Source organism: Pezoporus occidentalis, unplaced genomic scaffold (genome assembly GCF_034315485.1).
Source record: "Pezoporus occidentalis ecotype Australia unplaced genomic scaffold, CSIRO_AGI_Poc_V1 ctg109, whole genome shotgun sequence".
In the NCBI taxonomy this organism is placed as follows: domain Eukaryota; kingdom Metazoa; phylum Chordata; class Aves; order Psittaciformes; family Psittacidae; genus Pezoporus; species Pezoporus occidentalis.
Window position 1 is genome coordinate 1062997 of NW_026912875.1, and position 24770 is coordinate 1087766.

Consider the following 24770-nt stretch of genomic DNA (forward strand, 5'->3'; position numbering starts at 1 on the left):
ACTTGCATGCCGTCCGTGCCCCGGCTCCCGTATGACGGGAGGCGCTCACTGAGGAAGCAGATAACCCGGGCCTCACGTTTTACCTGTGTGTTGGGGCGGGAGGAGCTCCCCGTGCTACCGGCCGGCCGTGCGGCGGGCGAGAGCCCCTGGGCGGGGAAGATGCGCGCTCTGCTGGGACACGCACACAGGGAACCGACCCGCCCGCTTGTCGTCCTGCGCCTACATGGCGGGAGGCGAAGCGGTGATCGAGCCGTTAGCCGCCAGCGCGGTTACTTCGTGCGACCTGTCCCCTTGGCAAGAGCCGGTTTCCGCTGCAGTTTTAGCCCTGTCAGACGGGTTCCCACGTCGACTATTTAAAGCCTCCTTAAATCCGCCGGGGAAGCGGTCGCTATCAGTTGCAAATCCACAGCTGAGAGACTGTTAACGTACGTGAGACCACACGCTGTAGCTGAGCTCTCGGAGTGGTGCCTCCCGCGTTTTCCTGCCCTCGGATCTAACGGGGTTACAGCCGTTTCTAGTATATTACAAACTCCCCTGGCCGGCCGCCGTCGTTGCCGGGAGGGATCCGCGGGAGGCACGGTGGACCGTGCAAGAGGGCTGCGCGGCACCGACAACCGCCGCGTTCCATTTCCACAGAGAATACCAGCAAAGCGCGTCTTCGAAACCGCGCTTTGGCCGTCAATTGAAGTAGCGGCGCCGGTAAACCGCGGTGGGATCCCGCAGCGAGGGCCGCCCCATCTCCCTGAGTGGAGCCGCACGCTGCGCCTACTTCAGGAGTAATGGCTGAGGCGCGCGGGGGCAGCCGTTGGGGGGGGGTCCCAACGGCTCCAGTCGGCGGGCGGGATGTATGTGAGAGATAGGGGCGCCCGCTGCGCTTTAGCACGGTGATTCCCGAAAAGAGCCGTCGGCCGGGACGGGGCGGCCCGAAGGCACCGTTATAACACCGGTAACTTCATACTCCCCAGATGCACGTCGAGCAAATCCCGTCCCTAGCGATGGGAAGTGTGTAGCTGGGTCGGAACTGTTTCGTTTAAAAATATCTTAAAATAATCCTGCGGGAGTAATACGGAGGGTAACAAGCGTGAAATAGGGAAACGGGGAGAACCGGGCGGTGGCAGGGCATGACCGACCCTGCTCCCCGAAGTGTGCGGGAGGGCGCATCGTCATATTCCCCGCATTTTATGACGTGTCGCACAACGGAACGAGGGCGAAGCCCCGCGCCGGGGGAGGGTCGCGGGGACGGAACCGCCGCGCCTGCGGCCACTGATAGCTGCCTCGCGCCCGGTGGGTGCCCGGCCTTCGCCCTCGTCGGCGCCCCAGCGGGCGAGGAGCGATCGGAAGCGGCCTCTCCGGGCCGGGGCGACCCGCGCCCTCGAGCCGGGCGCTTCGCGGCGGCGGAAAGGGTAGGCGGGTTTGGCGCCCAAACTGTAGGTGAGAGAATTTTGGCGGGAACGCTGAGCAGAGACCCCTGTCCTGAGGAAGCAGCCGGGAAGTCCCCTTTGCCTCCCGCTGGCCCTCCCTCCGCCTTGGGAAGAGCCCATTTCGATAGAAAACGTGTAGGAAGCACGACGGGCTTCCCATGCGGTCAAGAGTCAGCGGGAGCGGCGCGCGCGGGCCGGCGCGGTCCAGCGTGGGGCTCCCGCGGCGTAATGCCACCAACCGAAGGAGGGGTAGCGGGGGGGAAGCAGAGTGGCTCCAGCGGCTTTCCTGCGCGTCCTGCCTGCCCGCCGGCGAGAAACGGTGTCTGTGCTTTGATATGGGAAGTCGGGGCAGCACCCCGAGCTCTGCTTTCAAGTGTAAAAGACGCGTTTTGTTTCAAATGCGCGCAGGTCGGTCGTTTGGTTGGCTTCCCCCCGCCCCCTCCCGTTTTGTTTTCTATGGAAGTGGTGTTTTTTTGTTTTCTTGTTTTGTTTTGGGAAACAGAACAAACTAGAGTTAAGACTTAGAAGTTTTAGGAAGGTGACAGGAAATTCAACACCACTGGGTTTGGTTACATAGTTTCAAGTGAGTCTTTACCGTGCATTTAAAAAGACAAGGATTTCAGCTGCCTACAATTGTCTTCAACAAAATTAGCATCTCTTTAGAGAAAAGATAGAAATATCTTTTTTAATATGTGAACTATTAACCATTAAACTAATTTTTTCAAGAGCTGGCTTGTTCTGTAGGGTTTTTCCCCGTCTTTATCCTCTTGGCTCCCCCGATCCCCCCCCCCAACCCCCCCCCCCCCGATCCTTTGCAAATGAATTTTGGAAAAGGGTGTTAGTGGGTTGGGTTCTTTTTTTTTTTTTTCTTCCCGAAGAGTTCCCAGCTGGCAACAGCTCTCTACCTTCCACAAAACTTGAAAGGCTGATGTCCCTTGCAGGAAATGAATGAGTCGATAACATCTGACACCAGTGACCAGTCCAGTGACCCCAACCTTAATTCCACTAATACTGGAGGCCTGAAAATCTCAGTAAAGACCCATTGCAAATCTGCCCCTCTCCCCCACGGCCCCCCATTTTACAAAATCTGTATTTATTTTGCAATGTAAGAAATACTTTGCAACAAATATCTTTACATTCATTTATGTACGCAGTTTGTAGTCTTTCATTTATTCATCAAAGAACATATACTGAATTTTGTTTTAACATAAATTTGCTTACAAGACATTTAGTTCATTTAATAAACTTAAGCAGCTCGTTTGTATCTGCTTAACCAGTATTCTTGCCTCTAAAGAATTTATATACCAAATGTCGGTAAAATAACTCAATCTGAGAAAACAAACAAACAAAAAACAAAACCCGAAGACTTAAAACGGTATAAACCAGACTGCTTTCTGTCTATTGGGAGGGAAGGGGCAGAGAGAGCTTGTGTTTAATAAATGTGCCATTCTGCTACAAGAAATGTAGCCTTGGGCACTTCAAATAAGTGGTGTAAACTTTTTTTTTTCCCCATTATTATTATTTATTTTCTTCCGGTAACCTTTGTTGTTCATAGCTGAGTTTTCACGCGTGTTAAAATCTCGTACATTTATTATATATTAGATATCGTCCCGGTCATAAGATTCAAGCATATAAAATTACTGGTGATTTAATATTGTAAAATAATCGCTATTGTCGAGGGGGGGAGGGAGGTTACAAGCAAAAAGAAGTGGTGTGTTGCACGAATGGGTAAGGCAGGTCAGTGTAGGAAGTCGACCTCCACTGTTGAAATAACCTATAGGAAATTTACGGTTGAAGACTGCAAAGGAATTTCAGGATTTAAAGCTTCTGCTTCACTTGCCAGGCTGGTCATATTCCTACGCTTTTGCCCACTCTCTTTTCTTCCTAGAAAACAGTCAGGCTGAGCACCTGGGTGTTTCACACAGGAGTGAGGGGCTGGCAGGGGAATTTACGCTTTCCCGAAAGGCAACAAAAGGAGTAAACAGGCCCTGGGGGGCCAAGGCGTCCCCCGTAATTGGGCAGACTCATGGACGCCACTTCCCAAACAACAGCAAGTGCCTTGCAAATGCATAGCCCCTTGTGCTCAGGTTCTTCGCGGATCCGTTTGGGCTTTGGCTTTTGTTTGTGTGTGTCCTTGGGATAAGAGAGGGTGCCGGGGTAGGGAGAGATTTTAATAAGAAAGAATTGAACCCAGGTTTTAACAAGGCTTGGGCAACGTTTAAAGGTTATACTATACTGGATGTAAAGTGAGGTTACATGCGAGGAGGTGGCGGTGAGGACAGAAGAGGCAAATGTGATGTTTTCATGCCTTTATCCGTACCTTTACACCTAAGGAGATAGGGAAAATGAAAAATAAACCGGAATCTCACCTAATTAGGGCTTAGTTGGGTTTTTTTGTTTGGTTGTGGTTTTTTTACGTTTCTGAAAATACTTTTTAAAACAAGCGTTTGGCCGAAGAGCAGCACTAGCGAGGGCGTGCTGGGGGCCGGCACCCGGTACTGGGGCGAGCCGAGGGGCAGCGCCGTGGTAACGGGGGCGGTTACCAAGCCCGTCCCATGGCACACGCTGCTTATCCGAATTGGATCCCCCTTCCCGCTGGCAGTGAAGACTTAAACCAGCAATCCCCAGTCAGCACTATTCTCCCCTCTTTGTCTTCTTCCTCCGTTTTTTTTTTTTCGCCTTCCTCCTCTCTAGCAAATCATTTTCTATCAGTCCTCTCCTCGCTGCTGATAGAGGTTCACTCCAATACTAGGCTTGAAAGCTGGGTTCTTATTTAGGAAGTCATTAATCACATCCCCTCCCCCGGAAAGAGATGGCGGAGAAACCTGTGAAGTACAATTCCTCGCCCCATCCCCCTCCAGAAATGGTTTGAAACGCCAAACCTCCGCGCTTTCTGGTCCATATTAAGGTGATTCCGCCTTTCAGGCGCGCTTTTGATTTAAATGTGGGATAAATGATGCGCACCACAGCCGCCTCCCCGCGTACTTCAGCGCACGTCTGCGCACACGCGTGTACCTTGTCCGTAGGCGCCTTGCATCCTTGTGTATGCCCGCCCCCCCAGCCCCCCTGGCCGCCCGCCCCTGCGGGTGTGCACTGTTCCCAGGGCGCTTCCTACGTATTTGTGCGCGCACGGGAGAGCAGAAACCCCACGGTTATACGTCATCTCGGTTTCCCGTACGGACGCGTGCAGATTAGCTGTCGAAAAGGGGGGGGGGGGGGGGAAGGCGCGTTAGAAATTTCTTGTTCATTCATAAATTATTTCGGTGTGTCAGCCTCGTTGAAATGGCGATTGGCTGCTCCTGCCTCCTGCCAACCCCTTAAGGATCCGATGTGAAATTAGTAGCAAGAAAGCATGTAATTGAGCGAGTCACGTGTGCGCAGGGGGCCAGAAACGGAGCGAGAGAGAAGGGGAAAAATCAAAAGAGGGAAAGCACATTAGACCATGCGAGCTAAATTTGCGATCGTTCAAAATCAGGATGTTAGATTAATGCAGAAGACCACTTCGATCCACAGGGAAAGTTTTCATCTCACGAGTTTGGAGCAGAGGGCCCGTGGGGCAACATGGCCGAAGGTTAATTTTCTTTTTCTATTGTTTTACTATGATTTTCGCTCTCTCGCTCTCTCTCTCCCTCTTCCTACCCCCCCCCCCTTCCCCCTTTTAACCCGACTCTGCATTACCCTTTTTTAGCAGCTCGCGCAAGGGGGCTTTCTCCAGCTCCATTGTTACCCCGCTCAGAAACTGTTCCGTACCGCCCACACCGATTCACAACTTGAAAAGCTTTCAGGGGGCTATTGTTTGAATTGTTCCTGTTTGATTAAGCACAGTTGCAGTGGTGGGATGAGAAAACGGCCGTACACCTGTCCCAAGTTGAATCGAAAGTTTATTCCAAGGAGGGATGGATCCACGTTGGAAAATAGTGGTTTCGGCGCTGCATGTGCAATAACCAGTTGTGCAATCTACCCAATTTTGCTTATTCTGTCTCCTCCACCCCTCCTCGGCCGACCTCCCCCCTCGCCCACCCGGTCCTGCGCCTTGCGAGGAGAGACTAATTGGGCTGAGAATTTCTGTTGAGAAATGGGATCGGTCTTAAACCAGCAATATTCAAGTAAAGTATCGCGTTCCGTGCTGTTATGTGACTGAAAGATAGAGTTAAATGGAAAAATACACGTATGTACAGAAACGCGGGCTGCCCTGGGCAAAGAGAAGGAGAGCCTCCGTATGCAGTGTTTCCTCTCTGTAGCCTCCGGTGATTTTTTTTTTTTTTAAGTATTTTGGGGAGAAGGTTGTTTATTTCAGGATTTAGGAAAAAAGGAACTATTTTCGCTTTTTTGATTTTGTTTTGTTCGCTCTTCCCCCCCCCCCCCCCTTCTTCTCTAGTAACTCCTTCATACAGTGGCAAAAGCATGTTACCAGAATTTAACTCTTCGCTTTGCATCTTGTCCCCCCCCGGTCCTTGTCTTTCTCCCCCCTTCTCACTTGCTCCCCTCCTTCTCCCTCCCCACCTCTCCTACCCCGCGCCTTTCCCCCTCTTCCTCAGCAGGGGCGAGTAAAGGTGGAGACGAGCCCGGGAAGTTGCCGGAGCAGGAAGAAGAGGAGGAATCCCAGGTTTTGCACGGAACCGGCCACTGCAAATGGTTCAATGTGAGAATGGGATTTGGGTTCATCTCCATGAGCAACCGAGAGGGAAGCCCCTTGGAGTCTCCAGTTGATGTCTTTGTACACCAAGTAAGACCCATTTTTGTCTTCTATCTCAGCCTGCCACATTTGGTTGAGCTCAGTGGGACTCCAGTTTCACATGCAGAGATGTAACCTGTTTTTCCTAGGTATTTAGGTACATCTGTAATTGCCTTAGATAGTAGTTTTGTTGGCAGCGGGCAATTTGAGTAAATAAGGTTGTTAGCTTGTGTTTTAGTCTCTGTGGCTGGAGGTTTGTGCAACGGGATAATGGTAGTTCTTCATATTTTCCTCCTTGGTTAGAAGCTTCTCCTTCTTGTTTCAAAGGCCACACAATTATTATTTTTTTTTACTAAGTTTATAATTTGTCACCAGCCTGATCAGGAGCAGATATGCCTTTCTGTGGAAACTGATTAAAATTAAGCTTGGAAAAGGATAAATAAACGTAGGGTTTCATTCAGATAACATTTGAATACAATTTTAAATGCTTTTCTTGTAAACCTCGAATTACTTGTTAAAAGATCATCTGAGATTAGTTAGTGAAATTCAGACATAATTACACTGTAATTTTGCAGTAATTCAGATCTGAGAGTGTCCCTGTGGTGATACACTGAAGCGTGCATGTGGTTTGGTTGGTTGATTTTTAAATACTCCTTTATAGAGGAAAAAAAAAAGTGTAACAATTCAGGAATCAGACCAAAAGCAGTGTTTTTGTAAAGCTGTTGGGGACAGAAGGGGTGTGTGGCCATTGGTTTTATTTTTAAGCACATTAACGGTGTTTGTATTTTGAATGTGGAAGCTGGTATGGATGCCTTCATGCAGTGGAGTTTCAGATGCAAGATATGTACAAAATGATAAAGTTAAGGGAACCCTTCCCAATGTCTGTACTGTGGTTTGTGGAGCAGGAGCATGTGTAGACCTTCCCTGGTCCTTCTGTTTAGTCTCCAGTTGTAACAATGCTATGTTGAATTTCACCCATCTTCTCTGTGATCAGAGCAGAGCGGTGTCAGGTAAAGAGACCATTTTGGGTTTGGCTAGGGCCATGTTAGGAAGGCAAAAAGGCATCTTAACTCTTTACGTGCTTGTCCATTTTCTATGACGTTTGCAATGATGGGGGGGGCATGTTCCATGATTATATAGTGATTCCCTTTCAGTGTTCCATTTGATGGTCCAGCCTTGTTTTGTGGTAACTGTCATCAGGCTTTTTGAAAGAATACACATTTTATTAGGTTAATAAAAAGGTGACAAATTTAGAAATAATGCTACTGCTGTTGCATGCTGCCTTGCTCCTTGTGCTGGTGAAGTGGGTTTCAGATCTTGGTGCCTTACATGTACCCTGTGCCTAAGGGACTGCACATCAATATTAGTTGCTTGAATTTGGAATTATGTACACAGTATAGAAACCAGTAGTGAACTTACTGAATTCCTGCACTGTTTTATACTGGCATATGAGATGCCCCCTCTTCGCTGCTGCTTTTTCTTCTCGGAACTGAATGAATGAAATACGTATCAAAGAAAGAGCAGTCTTCCTTCAGTTTTTCCCCCTTTCTTACCTTCTTTGTACATTCTTAAGTCGTGAAATTGCTGTTCACAGTTCTATAAATTTACAGATAACAAACGTTTTTCCTAATCTAATTTTGTGTTAATACAAGTCATTCTTTTTGTTCCTGAAATAACAGAAGGCAAACATTTGGAGCATAGCAATGTTAATAAAAAAACACATTTGGAAACAAATATCCTGAGAGCTGTGGAAATAGAGAAGTGTTGAACTGCATGATAATGGAATACATTTAAGTAATACTAGACAAGATGTGCTGTTCCATAATGGAAAGTAGTCATAGCAAGTAATAAAAAAAAGTATGTATTAAATTTGGAAGTCACTATTTAGTTGTGACCCTTAAGGAAGGAACAAGAAGGAAATGTTAGACATGTTTGTCTGCAGTTTAATAATCTACAGTTTATCAGTATCTTTAGGTTTCTAAGACCAGACTCTATGCTACAGTGTAAAATGCAGTAAAAACCAGCGTGTTTCAATGTACATGAACTGTGAGCCTCAGTAATTTTAGTATTACTCAGAGATATGTCTCACTGAGTTACTAGTATTCTGCAGCGGATAGCTCTTACAAGAAAGAAAGTTTCTCACCTTTTTCTTTCTGATGAAATCTGGGATATATGTAAACTTCATGGTGACATGAATCTTCTTTCCATCTGTCAAAAGCAGTACTTTTCTGTTTAATGGAGAGAAGCAGTATCTATTTCAGAGTACATTTTAGGTAATTTATCTTACTGCATAGAATGCTTTCTGTTAGCTGACTACCTGACCAGTGGTAACAGTAGCAGCCAGAGCATAAAAATGTCTTTAAATCGGTGATGTTATTTAACAGTGCTCCCTGTACAGGAGACTCTGTTGCCCAAACAGTGATTTGACCCTATTCCTATTAGTTTAATTAATTTGAAAAATTTAGGCATGTGAAAAAGCCTTTTTGATATTAGTTTATTCATCTGTTGAAACAAAATATTGGTGTTCAAAACTGCTTTGAAAACACTTCACAATCTAGTTAAGTGTGTGCACATAGTGTTGCATCCATTCATTCATTCTGCAATGATTGTAACTACTAGTATAATTTTGTAGAATCAGACAGTCTAAACAGAGGAAAAAAACTTTCATTTAGTTCAAGTCCTGTCAAAGCTAGTTTAAACCCTGCAACAATATTTTTACTTCTTTATCTTACTTCTTCTTGGTGAGGTTATGCCTAGTTTATGAGGTCTTGCTATGAGTCAAAATTCCTGCAATAGTTTAAACTGATTATACCTACACTTTAAAGTTTGCAATAAATAATTTTGCTTTCCTCTTGGAGTTCCCCCTTTGTTGTGTGCAGATTACAGACGTGTTTTTCTAAAGTCAGTGCTTCACTAGTTGTATAAATTGATATATTTTTAGAGGACAGTGCTTTTGTTTGAACTTCTCTTTCCCTTCACCCAGTGAAAGTTCTGTTCATGAAATAGCTGCAGTATTTGAGTTTTTAACTCTTGCCTTTTAAGTCCTTTCTTCAGGACTCACCATTTTGATTGATCTTCTGAAGTACCTTCAGGTTGTTTGTTGTTACCCTTCTGGTAATAACATACCAAGAGCTAAATGCATTAAGGTAGAAATCATTATATATGTGCATCTGCGTGTGTACAATGTAAATAGGGTACACTTACAAACATCTACACTCTTCTCCTTTTTAGCTTTATTCTTATATCTTTAAGTCAAGTGCTCGAGTCATTCAGTGTCATATCAAATTGCAAGTCCTGAAAACTATTTAAGTTTTTTTGAAGACAAGCCATATCCAATGCAGCAATGTACCCAGTCTACTGTGGGTTTTTTACAAAAAATGAAGAGTAGCCATGTTAGTCATTTTTAACGCTGTTAAATCCAAGGAATGTGCACCTTACTGAATTTGGCTCAGTATTGTCATTTGGACTTACAAAAAGTTAGAATGGAATGAATAATATAGCTTGCTTTTATTCTGCACAGTTATGTGTGTGCAACTCCTGTTAAGTTTTAGAAAAAGGTCTGTCAAAGGATAAAACAGACTGGAGGGTTGAACAAGTGAAAACATTCGTGGTGCACATGAAGAAAGGTCTTCGTTGCTAAGAACAGCTCAAGCATTCATGAAATCAGAGAAATGGGTGAAGTTTATTAAAATGTTATTTACATATTTAAAATTGTGCACACAACTAAGATATGCACAGCTGTTTTGGGTGCTGGCAGTAAGGTAAAAATGCTGTGCATTCTTTTTTGCACACTAAGTTAGATGACCGTGTCTGTTTTCCTTTGCATAGTGTGAATCCCAGATGTTAAAGATGATAATGAAAGGTGCCAGATATAAACAGATGTAGTTAAATACATGTTTGTGAATATGAAAGGTTATAATTTTACATAATGTTTCCGAGTAATGTGGTCTTTCATAACGAGATGAATTGTTCAGTGAGATGTCTGTTGTGACCTGGCTCTGTAGTCCAAAATTCTTAGCACATTAAGGGGATTGATACAGGATTTCTGAACTGGGACCTTAAATGTGGTCCTTCTTTGGGATTCTCTTTTATGAGGTGGGGAGAGGAAGGAAGGGAGGAGCAGCACGCAGGAGTTGGTGTACTTTATTTTTCTCATGAAAAGGAACATGGTTGGTTTGAAATTTTTCACTTTTATCTGAACTTTCTTACTGTTGCTGCAAGTTACTGTTATTACAAAATCTAATAAAAACGGAAAAGAGCCTTTTTTAATTTCACTGAGTTCTTCTGCACTGCACTATAATTTTTTTATGTTACAAATTTTGCTCTTCTTGTTGCAAGTACCTATACCAGAGGAGGGGAGTCTTCAACTATGATAGTAAACCAAAGAATAAATGGAAAATTAAACATTTAAGGAGCATCTGAAGTATTCCTTTAATTTCACCAACCATTCTTTTTGAGATAAAATCAGATGCCTATTCTCTAAGTTCTTGGTACTTTAGCTACAGTTGAACTACTTTTTCTACGATAAAGTTGGACACGGCATGATACGCAATGCTGACTTTCTCATGTTGTGACGTGATCCTGTGCTTTTGCAAGGATGTATTCATTCTTCTAGCATATATTTTCCATTTCTGCATTATTAGGAGCCTGTAAAAAGCTACTTCATTGCTCAGGATAACTGGAAGTTCTTGGGCAAGCAAGTGGGATCAATATTATCTTCCTCCTTATTGTTAAATACCACATAGCAATACCCATTTGAAGCATAGAAGTCCTCATGCAGAGTATGCAGTTATAAACTTGTCATTTGACTTCTGCAGGGGACCAGGCAAGCCCAGTCCTAATCAACACAAAAAGGTCTAGCAGGATTTAGAGAGGGAAGCTGAGGAAGGAAGCAGATGGGGAGTAAATTTGTGTCTGCAGTGAGCAAGTATGTCAGAGATCAGACCTACACTAAAGATGTGGGTGTCAAAGTGTTCAGCAGCCTCAACACATGTAGAATCTGTAATGGGTAACTGTTGGAGATCCAGACCCAAGCTTTGGCACTCACAAGCTGTCTTGGAGCATACAGAGAAAATTGACTTTTAAATTATGGGGACAATGAATTTGTGGTATAGAGCAGTACAGCCTTGTTTGGAATTACCTTTATTTATTTATTTATTTATTTATTTATTTATTTATTTAGGCTACTCATTAGGCCAAGTCCTACATTTCAAGTGCTACCTACGGACGCTGGACACAGATGGCAAAATACTTCACTGAGAGCTTGATGGTTTAAGATGGTTGAGTGAAGTAACTTGTAACTTGTTATTTAGGTTATGGAGCTGCCATCTGTAGAAGTACTTTCTAGGTTTCATGTATTTACTTCTAAACCGGACATTAGAGTGCATTTTTATCAGTATGCTTACACAGTATTTAACTGAATGGCAAGTCCCATTAAACCTAAATGGTGCTGAATCAGATCAGATTTTGCTGAGGAGGTTTGAACACTAAATGTTGACAAGCAAAAATTACAAGCTGCCCAGAGACAGAGGCCAGCAATAGGACTTCTTTGTCTTAAGGGAGGTTTCCCTCTTTGGCAGAGCAGTAAGTACACCCTTTCCAGAGCATGCTATCCTCCTTTTCCCCAAGCCTGAGGAAGTTGTGCACAGGGGTTGGGATACTGGAAGGAAGAGGATATTTTGTCTGGGGCACAAACATAAGATATCAAAGCAGATACATGAACCAAAGCTAAAAGGAAGTGAATTGTCAAATGGGGGAAAACGTTATTGTTGCTTGCTCTGGTATGCAGCTACATTACTGAGGATAGTAAATACATCTAGAGCGATCCAGAGTTTTGTTTTAGACCCTTTACAAAATAGACTCCCACGTAAATACTGTTTCATTAATCTTCCTTAAAAACCCATGTCAGTAAAGGCTTGTCATCTTTCCCCACTATCAACAGGAGTAAAATTAGGCCCATCAATTTCTACAGAAGTGTATAAAAGTGGACATATAATTTAAGTAAGATCCTAGGAACCTAGAAGCCAGGGGTAAAGCCCATTTCAGGTTTCTTAAACAAATACAAACAAATAACATATGGTTACATTTTTCATTCCTGTATTTAAGGGTGCTTTTCCCCGCTTTTGTTAAATCAGCTGAAAGTTATTGTGACTGTTAAAAAAACATTATGTTATTAAGACACTTAGCTGAGGTAGTTACTCAGGACAGGTCTGGAATAGCTTTTGCTTGCTGGCTATCACTGGTGAAAGCAGTGAATCCTTAAATTGCTTTTTCATCAGCAGAATATCAGTAAACACTTCGGCATGGAAGGCAGGGAAGTGCTTCTGCTTGCTCAAGCATATTTAGTTGCAGAAACTGGTGTCCAGTCTTTTTCTCAGATTATTGTGGCTGACTTAAAATGGGGGTGTGTGGAGTGTGTGTGTTAACTCCATAGGAGATGGCTACAGGGAATTCCAGATCCTCTCTCTCGAGATGGCTCAGCTGCTTGCAGAGCAGCTGTGGAAACTGCCACAAGCTTTATAGTCCACTGTATTAAGGAAAACTGCCACTGATTTTGGTTTTTTCCTAACATGCAAAGCTGTAGCATGCAACAGGTCAGCAGCTGCTATGCCAGCAGCTGAGTTGGCTTTGCAGTAGCAGTGTGGTGAACAGGTGGAGGTTGAAACTCCTACATCCACCCTTCGTGGTGGGAGTTATATGGCTGTGATTTTACTTTTACTTTTGGCAGCAGTGCTGCTGCTTAAGTAAGCTTCAACAGCTTTTATAGCACTCCCCCTGTTGGGTTAGCAGAACTGCTTGTGAAGTTGCGTGGCAAACTCAGCTTGGGGAAATTTTGGCTTTCGTATCTGATTTTTACCATTTTTCATATGGAGGAACCCCATAATCCCCACAGATCAAGGGTGGGCAGTATTGGCACCATGGAAGGGCAGCCAAAGATGCAAACAAGCAGCTGCCAGGACGAGGAGAAGGTATAGGAGGAAAGAGACCTTACAGAAATGTGAATGAAACTGCAGTCTCCTCTGGTGCAAACAAAATAGCAGAATACTGGTGTTAACCTTCAGCTGAGGACAGAGAGATGACAGAGAGATGTTACTGACTTTTAAAGAAAAAAGGTACTTGTGGGTATTTTGGGATGAGTACAAGCATCTGAATTTTCCTTGGAATGTTACAGGAATCTTTCAGTTCAATCTTACATGTTTATCTTTCTTGTTTTATTGATTACAATTAAGCTGTAGCATTGAAATATACTGAATTGCAGTTTTAATACAGCACTACTTACAGAACAAAACAAAGTGATGACTTTTCACCACAATTACGTGTGTTTCTTCTTCAGAATAAAAATAAGTACATTTACAGGGTACTTCCAGAATTATTTCGATATATCTTTTTTAGCAGATAGGTGAAAGCTTAGTGAAAGTAGTTGATAATCTGAAAGGTATAGCTCCTTCATTATTCCAGACATACAACTTTGAAAATTAAATACATCAATACATCAAAAAGTTTATCTGACGTGTGTAGAATATCTTTGTTAGATTACCAGTGCAGGAGGCAAGAAAAATCACACATATACTTTCTATTCAAAAGTTCTAATCTAGTGTAGAATTACATTTTTTGGAAGGAGGGAGGATGAAATATTTGGATTGGTTTTGTTAGCATCATAGATTAGTATTTTCACCTGTAACATTGTTTAACAAGTAAGAACAGAGTGAATAGCTATATAATCAGAGTGAATAGCTATACTAATATTTGTAGTGTATGAATTTGTCTACAAAATCAAAGTAACATTCCATGACTACTACAGATTTTTACGATGCTCTGTCAGAAAACACTTATGCCATTATTACATTCATTGTACATTGTGTGCTTCAAGCAGACTAGAATAAGCATAAGCTTGTATTTTTTCACAGTACAGGTGTCTTTAAAATGTCTTAACAGTGTACTTGTGCTATTCTTAAAATGTTTTATTTCATTTTACAGTTGGGTTTTGCAAGCTAGTAATAGTATTTGTAATAATATAATTTTAGTGGAAATATGGGTTTTAAAAAGCCTCCACTGACCATGTGTAGTAATTTCTGAATATTCTTAGACTCGTTATATTTGAAATAGAAAAATATATAAAAATGTTTTAATATAGAATGTACCTAATAGACCCAAGATGACTTCTGTAGACTTTGGATTAGACTCCCAACAACTCCCTGTAATTAACTGGTTTATATTGCTATCTTACCCTGTTTAATTACCTGGCCTAAAACATAGGAAGTTTAGATTAGATATAAGGAAGAAGTTCTTTACTGTGAGGGTGGCGAGGCACTGGAACAGGTTGCCCAAAGGAGTTGTGAATGCTCCATCCCTGGCCGTGTTCAAGGCCAAGCTGGACAGAGCCTTGAGTGACATGGTTTAGTGTGAGGTGTCCCTGCCCATGGTAGGGGGGTTGGAACTAGATGATCTTAAGGTCCTTTCCAACCCTAACTATTCTATGATTCTATGTAGATTGCCCATCTTGAGAATTAGCCATTGTTGACACTAAAGTGGAATAAGATTAAAAACTATTCAGAAACCTGTTTGCTACCCTCTCCCCCAGATACTAAAACAATAGTACATTAAGTGAATGGAAATTTGAGAATTGCTTCAACAAAAGCTCATCCGATGTAACAAAACCATGACATCTCTTTTGTTTTCTTATGGATATTACAGACCTGATGGGACAAATTCTGTTCAGTCTTCTCATGTGAAGTAGTCCCACTGACCTGTGAAACTTGTTCAACAAACTCAACATTAAGAGTGGATTTTAAGTCTCTTGTATGAATGCTTTTACTGGAAGAATGTAGTTTACATCCTTTTGGTTTTGTAAGTGTGTAAGTGTCCTTTTTGCCCTCCAAAACTTGTGGGTCTTACTGTGGTCTGATTTGTTCCCTGTACAGTGCCTAAATCTTAGGGTAGTAAACTTGGATTTGGGTTAGTGCTGCTTAATTAAAAGTTAAATTTATACAACTTAACACTTGGCACTTATGTTACTTGTATATACTTTTCACCATATGCTACTTTTTTGGTACTGTGAATGTATAATATTTAATGTCTTACCTAAATTCACCTGATCACTAATCTGCCAGACTGCTTCAATGCAAAGCTCTCTTGGGCTGATAATGTTGTGGGGTTTTTCATCTCTGTGTTGAAAAATTGCTCAATCCTAAATCTTTCCCTCACAGGAAGAGAGACTGGTGGAAGTAGTATGTAAAATGCTCCTAATGGGAGCAAGACCCGTCACCATAGTGCAGGCAGGTTCTGTTGACGGGGAAGGAAGTTCACCCTTGCGGTGAAAGCCCCTTGGGATCTTGAACAGCTATTCAGTAACCCAGAGACAGTTGGGGCCACCTGTGCAGGTCCTTTGATTTCTGGTGGGAGCAGTGGGATGTGGTAGGTATTGGAAAAACTTCTGAAAAACTTTGTAACTGCAGTATTGTGTATCTGTGTTCATAAGGTGAAGGTTCAGAATCCTCCTGGCAGAGTCCCTCAGGATCTTGTTCCCAGCCTAAGGGATGTAGAGTCTACCCAGATACAAGAGAGAGCACTGATTCATGGTGAGGAAGAAGTAGCTGAATGCTCTGTCCAGGCAGGAGGCTGTGGACAGTTACAGATTTGGAGGCATAATATGGTCATCAAATATTTGTAAATGGCAGTCAGTCCGAAAGTTTCCATTTTGCCATAGTGCCTAATAGTCCTCCACTAGTGATTAAATTCTCATTTGGCTGTGCCAAACCTGCTGTGCTTGCTTCATTGTTTGTTTTGGGGGATTTTAGTGTGTGTGTTACTTAAAGAAAGCATGTTACATTTGTAATAGCTGTTCTATATGAATCAAAATCGCATCTGTTTAATGTTTTCAGGTAGCATGTTTTGCAAAAATTGGTTAATGGATGGGAAATGCAGGGTGGAAGCTACACTGTAAGGAACATATGGTTTCTTGTAGAAGGATCTGGGGCTTTAGCGTGCACACTGATTTTAATTAGCAGGACATTCAGCAAGGCATCCTGTTCATTGTGTGCAATTCTGGTTTAGAAACTATGGCAACGTAGAAACAAAGATAAAAGTAAAATAATTTTTTAAGTGTTTTTAATTGGCTTCAGGAATTAGTGATAATTGTTAAAGGTAGACATTACTTGTAAGGCAATTGATCTGGATGTTAAATGTAAATTAGTGATAATTGTTAAAGATAGACATTACTTGTAAGGCAGTTGATCTGGATGTGAAATGTATGCATGAATAAACGATACCAGAAACTAAGAGTTTCTTTACAGGAAACTCTGCATGTCACCGTTGACATTAAAGGACTAGTGACAGAGAGAGGACTGTGGGATTGAACTGTAGATGATGAAAGAGCAAACGATTGTCAAGGTGTGTTGTCAAGATAAAAATCGTATTCAAGATTATCAAGCAGAAGTGTACATCTGAAGATAAAATCTTTGCTTAGTCTAACTGTGTTAATTCATGCCTTTGCAAACACTTAATGCAGCAGTAAATACCACATTTTTCATGAAGGAGTGCTTAATTCTCCTGGTCTATAGTCTGTTATCTACACTAAGAAAGTAGGCTGACAGATTTTCCTCTTAACAATACCTTCTCTTCCTCAAGAATTAAACAAAACAAACAAAAAGTTCTAAACATTCAAAAATCTGATCAAATGCTTAAAAATTACTTAAAATGTTTAAAATTATTTAAATTCAAAACACTGGTTGTGAAGGTTCCTTTAAATTTGATCTATGCTTATGTTTGTCTTCAGTAGAAATTAGCAATGATTTTTGTAAAAAATAAAAATACATTTTTCATTTGATATGAGGTCTTTGCATTTAATGACTAATATATTTGCATGACAGTAGATGCTTCTCAAAATTAATCTGCAGGCTGCTCTGAGCAACACAATCTTTTTTATGTTTCATAATGTAACTGGTGGATTCAGTTTCTCCAAAGAATTTTTACATTAATCTTCATTAATTTATTTTCATTAAGCAATTACATATTTTTCTAAATGGCAGATTATTTCATTTTTATAATACAGTAGTTTCTTTTTTACTGACAATTATTAATAGTTTATTGGAAAGTGATAGCTCTTTCCATGCTTATGGGAGTATTGTGAATCTGTTTCACACCGGTAGTACTTCTTCCTTGGATGATAATTTCTTTAATTGGTGATAACTGTAAATGGATTAAGATTAGACTGTTAAAATCGCTACAGCTGAAACACTGTTCTTTTGCCAAAGACTGAGTATTTTAGTGTTCAGGATTTGATAATAAGTGTGGTTAAAGCCCTTCCCAAATCTTTGCTCGCGAATCACAGAATCCCAAGGGTTGGAAGGGACCTCAAAAGATCATCTAGCCCAACCCTCCTGCAAGAGCAGGGTAACCTAGAGTACATCACACAGGAACTTGTCCAGGCGGGCCTTGAATATCTCCAACGTAGGAGACTCCACAACCCCCCTGGGCAACCTGTTCCAGTGCTCTGTCACTCAAAGCCAAGCCATCAACATTTTTTGTGATCTCCTACATATTAATACATTTTCCATATGGGAATCTGGTTTTTAATTATATATAAAGCAATACAAAGTTTTTGTAGTTATAATGGGGGGGGTATGCATATGTAATTTAGTATTTATTCTTAATTTATGGTATGCCCATTTCAAGGGAGCTAAACCAGCACTGACCACAACAGGTGTCATGAAATGCACCTATAGTATATTATATTCTCTTGAAAAGTATTGAGGCAATTTGCATTGGATTTTGTTATAATATTTATGGGTTTAGGGTGATGAATATAATCTGTTTAGTAAAGTCTTAAAAACTGGTTAACTTAGTTTCTGTTTTCTCCTCCATTTAACATGGATTTTGAAAGTAGCATGGTATATTCTAACTACATTTCAGGGACCAAATGTTACTAACAGATGAAATGTTGAGCCAGGTGAAACCGGTGAAATAGTTACCAAGAAGTTTCAACAGGTATGCACAATTTCTCTCAAGAGTCTTTTTCTGATAGTTTCATTTGGGAGCTTAGATATTTAAACCAGAAAAGTTTGATTAAATAAATGTTGGAGGAGTCTTGTGGGTATATACCATCATTTGGTGTACTTGTTTTTACTATGATTGTGAATGCTTTGCAGTCTTTAAAGTGCCCCCTAAGCTAATTATATAATAGAATTATTTTTATGAACTTACAATATATGAAAGTTCATCTAAATTTCTTGCAGCACATTCAGCTGCACTATGTATGTCATGAGAAATGTGACTCTTCTATTTATGTGGCAGAAGACACTCTACTGGCTTCCTTTGTTCATTTTCACCAGGGTCTTCATTAGTTTAAGTTTAGCTTTGCCATTTTGTGGGGGTTTGATATTCCTGGCATTTTGGGTCTAAAAGAGAACTAACTTGCCAGAAAATTACTTACTGATGATATGTAAGAGAATAAAAATGTGTACCCATCTATGGCTTTCTTCACTTAAATTAACATGTAGCAAATTTAGTGTGTGGGGGGGTGTTGTTTAATTCCAACGGTTTAACAAAGCTAATCTGAATTTGTGTGTCTTGCTAGCACATTGTTCTTCTGGGCACACTAGCATCTCATTGCCAGTTTTTTAAAGATGATTGACAAAATTATTTCATAAATAAACATGGGATTAAATTATCAATCAATACAGATACATGCTAAAGCTATATGAAAAACAGTAATCCTCGTTTCCTTTAAAAATTGGTTTGTTGGAAAATATTGACTACATTACAATAATTTTGACACCTTTATGAGACAAAATATTTTCATGTCTAAAGGAGACGCTAAGATTTGTAAATGTGCAGTTTCCATGAATTTGACTAATCTTATCAAGAGCTCTCTGGTAGCAATGTTGCTATTAAAGTGCTACTGTTAAAAAAACTACATTCAAGCATTGAGAAACTAAATTAGCAAAACCTAGATATTATATTAAAAAAAAAAACAAAATGAAATATTCATTATGAATTAATGCAAGATCTCGTAAATATTTGGCTACAAGACTTCATCTTCTAAGGTGTCCATGCCTATTTCAGGAAATACATTTAACAATGTAGATCAGTTTGGATTCTGCTGCATAAAGGAATGGCAGAGAGGGATGCTAATTGTAACAGTGGTTTTTGAAATTTGCCAGCCAGTCCCCTTCTGGGTCAGTGCATTACAAATCTATGTAATTATTATCTATAAGGGGCCAAAAGTAAAGATTTTTGGGTCTTAATTTTTCTTCTTGCCAACAAGATTAGCCAGTTGGTTCTGCTACAGTTGGTGTGCATGGACCTCTCATCTTGCAAAGAATAAGCTATGATTTTTTTTTCTTGTATAGATGTATTTTTATTGTATGTTCAGTTGGTAATATTCAAGTAGGGCAGCTTCCTTCTAATACAAAAGTTGTCATGAACTACTTTGGTAATGAAGGGACTCTGGGATAATGCTCTTAGTACCTCTTGAGACGTGCATGAATGGAATCACTGCAAAATTTCGTTGCTGTTGTTCTGATGCCTATTTTTATCTAAAACCATCACTGTGAACATAACAGCAAAACATTACCACCACTGTGAACAGAACATCTAAAATCCTGTTCTCTGTTACAAATGTATAAAATGTAGACTAATTGGTCGGCTGATGTAAAAGACAGGTGATTCCATTCTGCTCTTTCATGTCAGTGGCAGAACAGGCAGGAAGGCTGGTTGTGTGTGTGTGTGTTTACTGCAGCAGTATAAACCGGTTTTAACGCTAAGCTAAAGAAGCTGGATTCAGGCCGGCAACCAGGTATTGGCAGGTGAGGTACAGTGCCGTTTGGGGGTTCTACTCGCAGAGGGAACGCACCTGGGCGCGGTAGCCTGACGGCGCCGGGCTGGATTGCCGGGCGGGAAGAATTCGCACCAACCGGCTCGAGTTGCTGGCGCTCGGACCCAGCTGAGGGAGCCGGGGTCAGGGCTGCGCGCTGTCTCCCGCTGCCGTGGATAACGCAGTCCTCCCCCATTAGGTAGATGGCCCGAGGAAGTGATACGGAAGATTCAAAGCGAGTCTTTTTATTACTCTCTTTATATGGTTTAAATATTTTTTTTTAAAGAAAATCAAATTTATCAAACAGTGCAGAACTGGAAATGCTGGTTAGTATCTTTGAGAATCTTGATAATGACCGATCAGAACGAGCCATACAAAGGCTGGACGCGCTGGAGGGGGCAGTACTCCTGGAATCAATGGGTTTAATGCCGTGCCGTGTCTTGTCAGCAGCAAAACCACACACTTGCCCTCTGCTGTAGCACTGTCATGGTGCAGCGGGCATGATAACCGTTTGCTATGCTGCAGGACCAATTTACCATCAGCCACGGAGTAAATTAATATATAGCAACTACAGATAAAAGACCTGGCGAATTACTTGGGTTTATTCCCCCCCCCCCGGAGGTTTGCTACGGTTTACGCAGGCGCTGAGCGCCACGGTAGCATCAGTTTATACAGGGGGCTGTCGAAGATGTAAACACTTTTAAACTGAGCCTGGCTAAGGCAAGCACCCAACGCTTTGTTCTTATCTCGGCCCCCCACGCCGGGGGCCCGGCCCAGCCTGCGGCACCAGCCGGCTCAGGCCCGCAGCAGCCGCGGGCGCTGCCCAGCAAGATGGCGGCGGGATTGGTGGCTCGGCGGGGCGGAGGCGTCCCACCTGCGGTCTCGCCGCCTTCGACAGCAGCCGCTGGCGTTCCTTACAGTTAGCGGCAGCCCGCAGGCCCCATTCAGGAGGGCGACTAACGGCCACTGCCACCCTTTGTTGTGCAGCCGCGGGGCCTGCGTCTCCCGCCCCGCCGGGGGGGGCGGTGGCCGTCACACGTGGGCTGCCCGGCCAGGCGCAGGTCGTTCTGGCGGCAGCGACCCTGCAGCTCGAAGCGCGGCGCCTCACCGCCTCAATTATTTTTGTCGGGGCTGAAGGTGAAGGCACCTCCCTCCTTACCACCGTACTAGCCTTCTGCGGCGCGGGGCTTGCGGGAACTGCTGCCGCAACCACCGGGGGCCCCGGCAGGCCAGGGCCGCCACCCAGCCCTTTCCCTGCCCTGGAAACAAGGGTGCAGGCGTCACAGCGGAGGGTTGTAGAGGATAGGGGGCTCCTCTACCCTTAACGTTAAAAACGACTTTGGAAATAAATGCGAGCTCCTCTGAAAGGAGCATATGAAACCTGAGTTAAGCATTTGTTACTTGATCCGTTGATGCTTAGAGGAAAAAGAATACTAGATGGAAAGTTAAATGTGGGTATGACAGAAAGTTAAGACATTCAGGGAATTTTCTTGGATCTCTCAGTAAATAGCTAGACTTTCCCTCTTAATTCAGCGATCAAGCAAAATGTGCTCCTAAATAATATGTACTTCATGCTGTGTTGAAATAGTCCTATTTACAGATATAATTGAAATTTTAAAGTAAATAACTTTCTACCAACAACCAATTACACTAGAACTTTTCAGTGGTGCTTTACCTTGCAGCTTACAGTTTTTCTGAGTGTTGTAACATGACAGCAGAAAGACTTTGCAAAATATTGAGCAGAATTATCTGCTTTTGTTTGGTTTGAAGGAGAACATAGTCCTTCTTCCAAAAAGTAATTTTAAAAGATTAATGATTGCAGGATTCCAATCTTGCAAACACTTGTTCTTTAAAATAAGAACTATTCATGTAAATAAAGGTTTCAAGATTACGACCTTAAATATGTGACATATAACTAATCGCCCTTTAAAACTGGTCTTCTGCCTTAGTCTTTAGTCTGGCCTTGGGCAAAGTTCTGCATGGATCTGACAGGGTTATTTTTTTTCTTGTGTTAGAACTATAGTTTCAGTACTTAAAATACTTTTTTAATTGAGGAAAGGATTGATAGTCTCAAGGGTTTTTTATTAAAAAAAAAAGAAAAAATGTGTATATATATACACACTTTATATTCGATATATGAAATATACATATTTCTTCCTCAACAGTTCTGCAGCAAAACAAGTAAAACCAAGTGCTCTTTCATAATGCAGGTCTCCAATATGTTGATTTTTGTATGTGAGTGAATTGTATAAAATTGTTTTACAAGTTCTGTTACTGTAGTTTATAACAGTATAATTAAAAGAAGTATTTTTTGCATTTTAAAATACAAAATGCACTTCTAGGCTGTGAATGGTGTGTGGTGATTCAGCCCTCTGGGACAGTCTTTCCTATGGATGAATTTGTGTAGTGTCGTTAACTATGAAACATTTGTGTGAGTTGCTCCTTCTTCCCCCATCATCATCCACTTCACTGGAATCTCATGGTTTCTTCTGATAACATTTTTACTTGCAAACGATTTTTTGTGGATGCCTATGTTATGAAGGGAGTTTGTACTAACAGAACGCTAAGGTTGCTTTGGTTGGTTCAGAATAGCACAGGGCTATTTGAAATCAAGGCTGCTTTTTACTTTTATTGTTAGCTTCGAATAGGTGACACATACTTTTTGAAAGTGTTTATCAAGCAGAAATATTTCACATTTCAAGTACAGATAATTTTGTCTGAGATTTTCTACAATTTTAGTTATTTCATGTGTGTCTGGCTATGGTTTTCCAATTAAACATAGGGCTGTTTACAAAATGCAGTTTTCTTACTACATATGTCAGATAACTAGAATATTTAGGTAATGTTTCATTTGGGGTTGGCAACTTACTTTAACCTTTCTATGTCAAATTATTTGTATGGTTTTAAAGTTAATGTTAAATGTTGTTTTTACAATCCCAAGTGTGCAAAATCACAGATCTCTGAGGGCCAAGTAATTGTCATTCCATACACCAGTGCTTTAATGACATTTTAGCTGATACACATCAAACTTTTCATTGCTGTTTTTATGACCCTCAGAATTATGCCACATGGTTATTTTTAAATTAAGTAAGCATTTCTGTTGATCTTGAAGAAAAAATGTTTGCTGAAGATGTGATGCCATGCTAGGCTTTTGTTTTGGTTGTTGGTTTTGCTCTGGGTTTTTTTTTCTCCCCTGTTATAACTGCAGTTTCATTATTGCCTTAAGCCACCTTCTTCCTTGCTAGAAGAGGCAATCCTACCCACCCATTCCTCTCCCCTGGTCTCATGTTCTCACGTGGATTTCCATGTCAGTTCCACTGACTAGAGAAGGAATTCCGCTCCTTTGCTCTTTGAGCTAAAAACTGGTAGTTTATTTTGCATGTTTGAATTTCATTCGTATCAGCAAGCTCATAGGGCTTTGTCTCTGCTATGTGAAAATTGGAGCTAACTTGAAGAAAGAAGTTGAAGCATGCAGCCTGAGGAAATACAGAATACAACACTCCGTTTGGTTTAATTTTTTAGTAACTGAGCCAAAATAAAATGGGAGGTCTTGTTTCCTGAACTTCACTTCAGTCTTACTGTTTGAACTTGCTAGCTAGGAAAAAAATGATAAAGCAAGACTTTGCACAGCTGCATCTCACAGAACCTCTGCCTCTGTTGGTGTACACTCCTCATGACTGCACCTTGTATCAGTGCTGTGCTTGGTCTGGTATTCATTCCTTTAGAAAAGGATGTTAACAATCCAGTCCTGTAGATAGTGGCTCTGTCCATTTCTGTAACTTTTTTAAAAATAGAAACATTTGAGAGTGACATTCCCGTTGCCATTGGTGAGATTTAAGTTATGACTGCCCTGCTGGTGTATAGCTAGCAGGTGTAATTGAGCTGTCTCCTTTACTAGGCATACCTTTTGCTTAATATTACAGGGGGATCAAGTTAGTCTCCCTTGAAGAGTCTCCATGATTTATACTTTGTTGAGTTTAAATACCTAGTGAGCTGAACTCGCTAGCTGTATTGACTGAGGTTCAGGACCAACTAGTCCTACATCAAATAAGCCATAAACAGCTGCTCTTTTGGTGTCTAATCTCTGTTTTGAAGCAAGGTAATTTTTGTTTTCTTTTAAGGACACTTGAAAAATATTTTCAACAAAATAAACCACTAAAATGTCCTGGATGAACTGAGAAATGTTGTTGAATACTTCTCATGCACGTGGACATGTTTGTTGTTCTCGTATGAGTTCAGTGCTGCAAAACACTGGATCACAGTACCATACCTACAGAGTTAAGAGATCACTTGACTTCACTGAAATTGGCTGATGATGATCGAGGCCCTCAACAGGGCTCTGTGCAAGACTTCCTTGCACAGCAAGCTGCAGAATGGGCTCTTAATTTATCTGAGAGCAGGTAGGACTGAATTCTGGCTATGCAGGGTCAATGAAATTATGTTAGGTGCTGCATACACATAACCTGGGCAGATTTAGTAGATAGATTGAAGTGCTGAGGTCTGGTTGCTGTTAATTTAATGTAAAGTCAGAAGGATGTTGTATTTGATAAAAAGCAGAAGTGATTACCTTAAAATTGTTTATTGGCACAAGTTGTGGCTGGCAAAGGTGCACTATGCTACAGATACATGCGTTACTACTGTACATTAGAATCCGCCCCTCTCCCAGAAGGCTGTTTGGTGAGGAGGTAATACAGATGTAAATAAATTGAAGGAGCCTTTCTTTATATACATATATTCTATATATGTTATGTATAGGATTTCTGGGGATGAGTGGCAGCTAGGATGGGGAGGGTGGGAGTGTAAGAGATCCAGAAGCTCTTTAGGGGACTGCTGACAGCCTATGCTGAGCAAGGTCAGGGTG

At 41.7% G+C, this 24770-nt stretch overlaps 1 protein-coding gene across 11 annotated transcripts in view; it reads left to right on the forward strand.

The window, feature by feature from the left end:
• Positions 1-24770, forward strand: part of LIN28B (lin-28 homolog B) — a 100959-nt gene that overhangs the window by 11055 nt on the left and 65134 nt on the right. For 2 of the 11 annotated variants that reach the window (XM_062624550.1, XM_062624541.1), the window contains one exon: positions 5960-6147. In XM_062624550.1, coding sequence (XP_062480534.1) covers positions 5960-6147 — 188 coding nt within the window. Of the gene's footprint in view, positions 1-58; positions 1432-4151; positions 4993-5149; positions 5528-5959; positions 6148-24770 lie in introns of those variants that run through there. The other 9 variants (XM_062624568.1, XM_062624560.1, XM_062624529.1 and 6 more) reach the window with 8 other exon arrangements.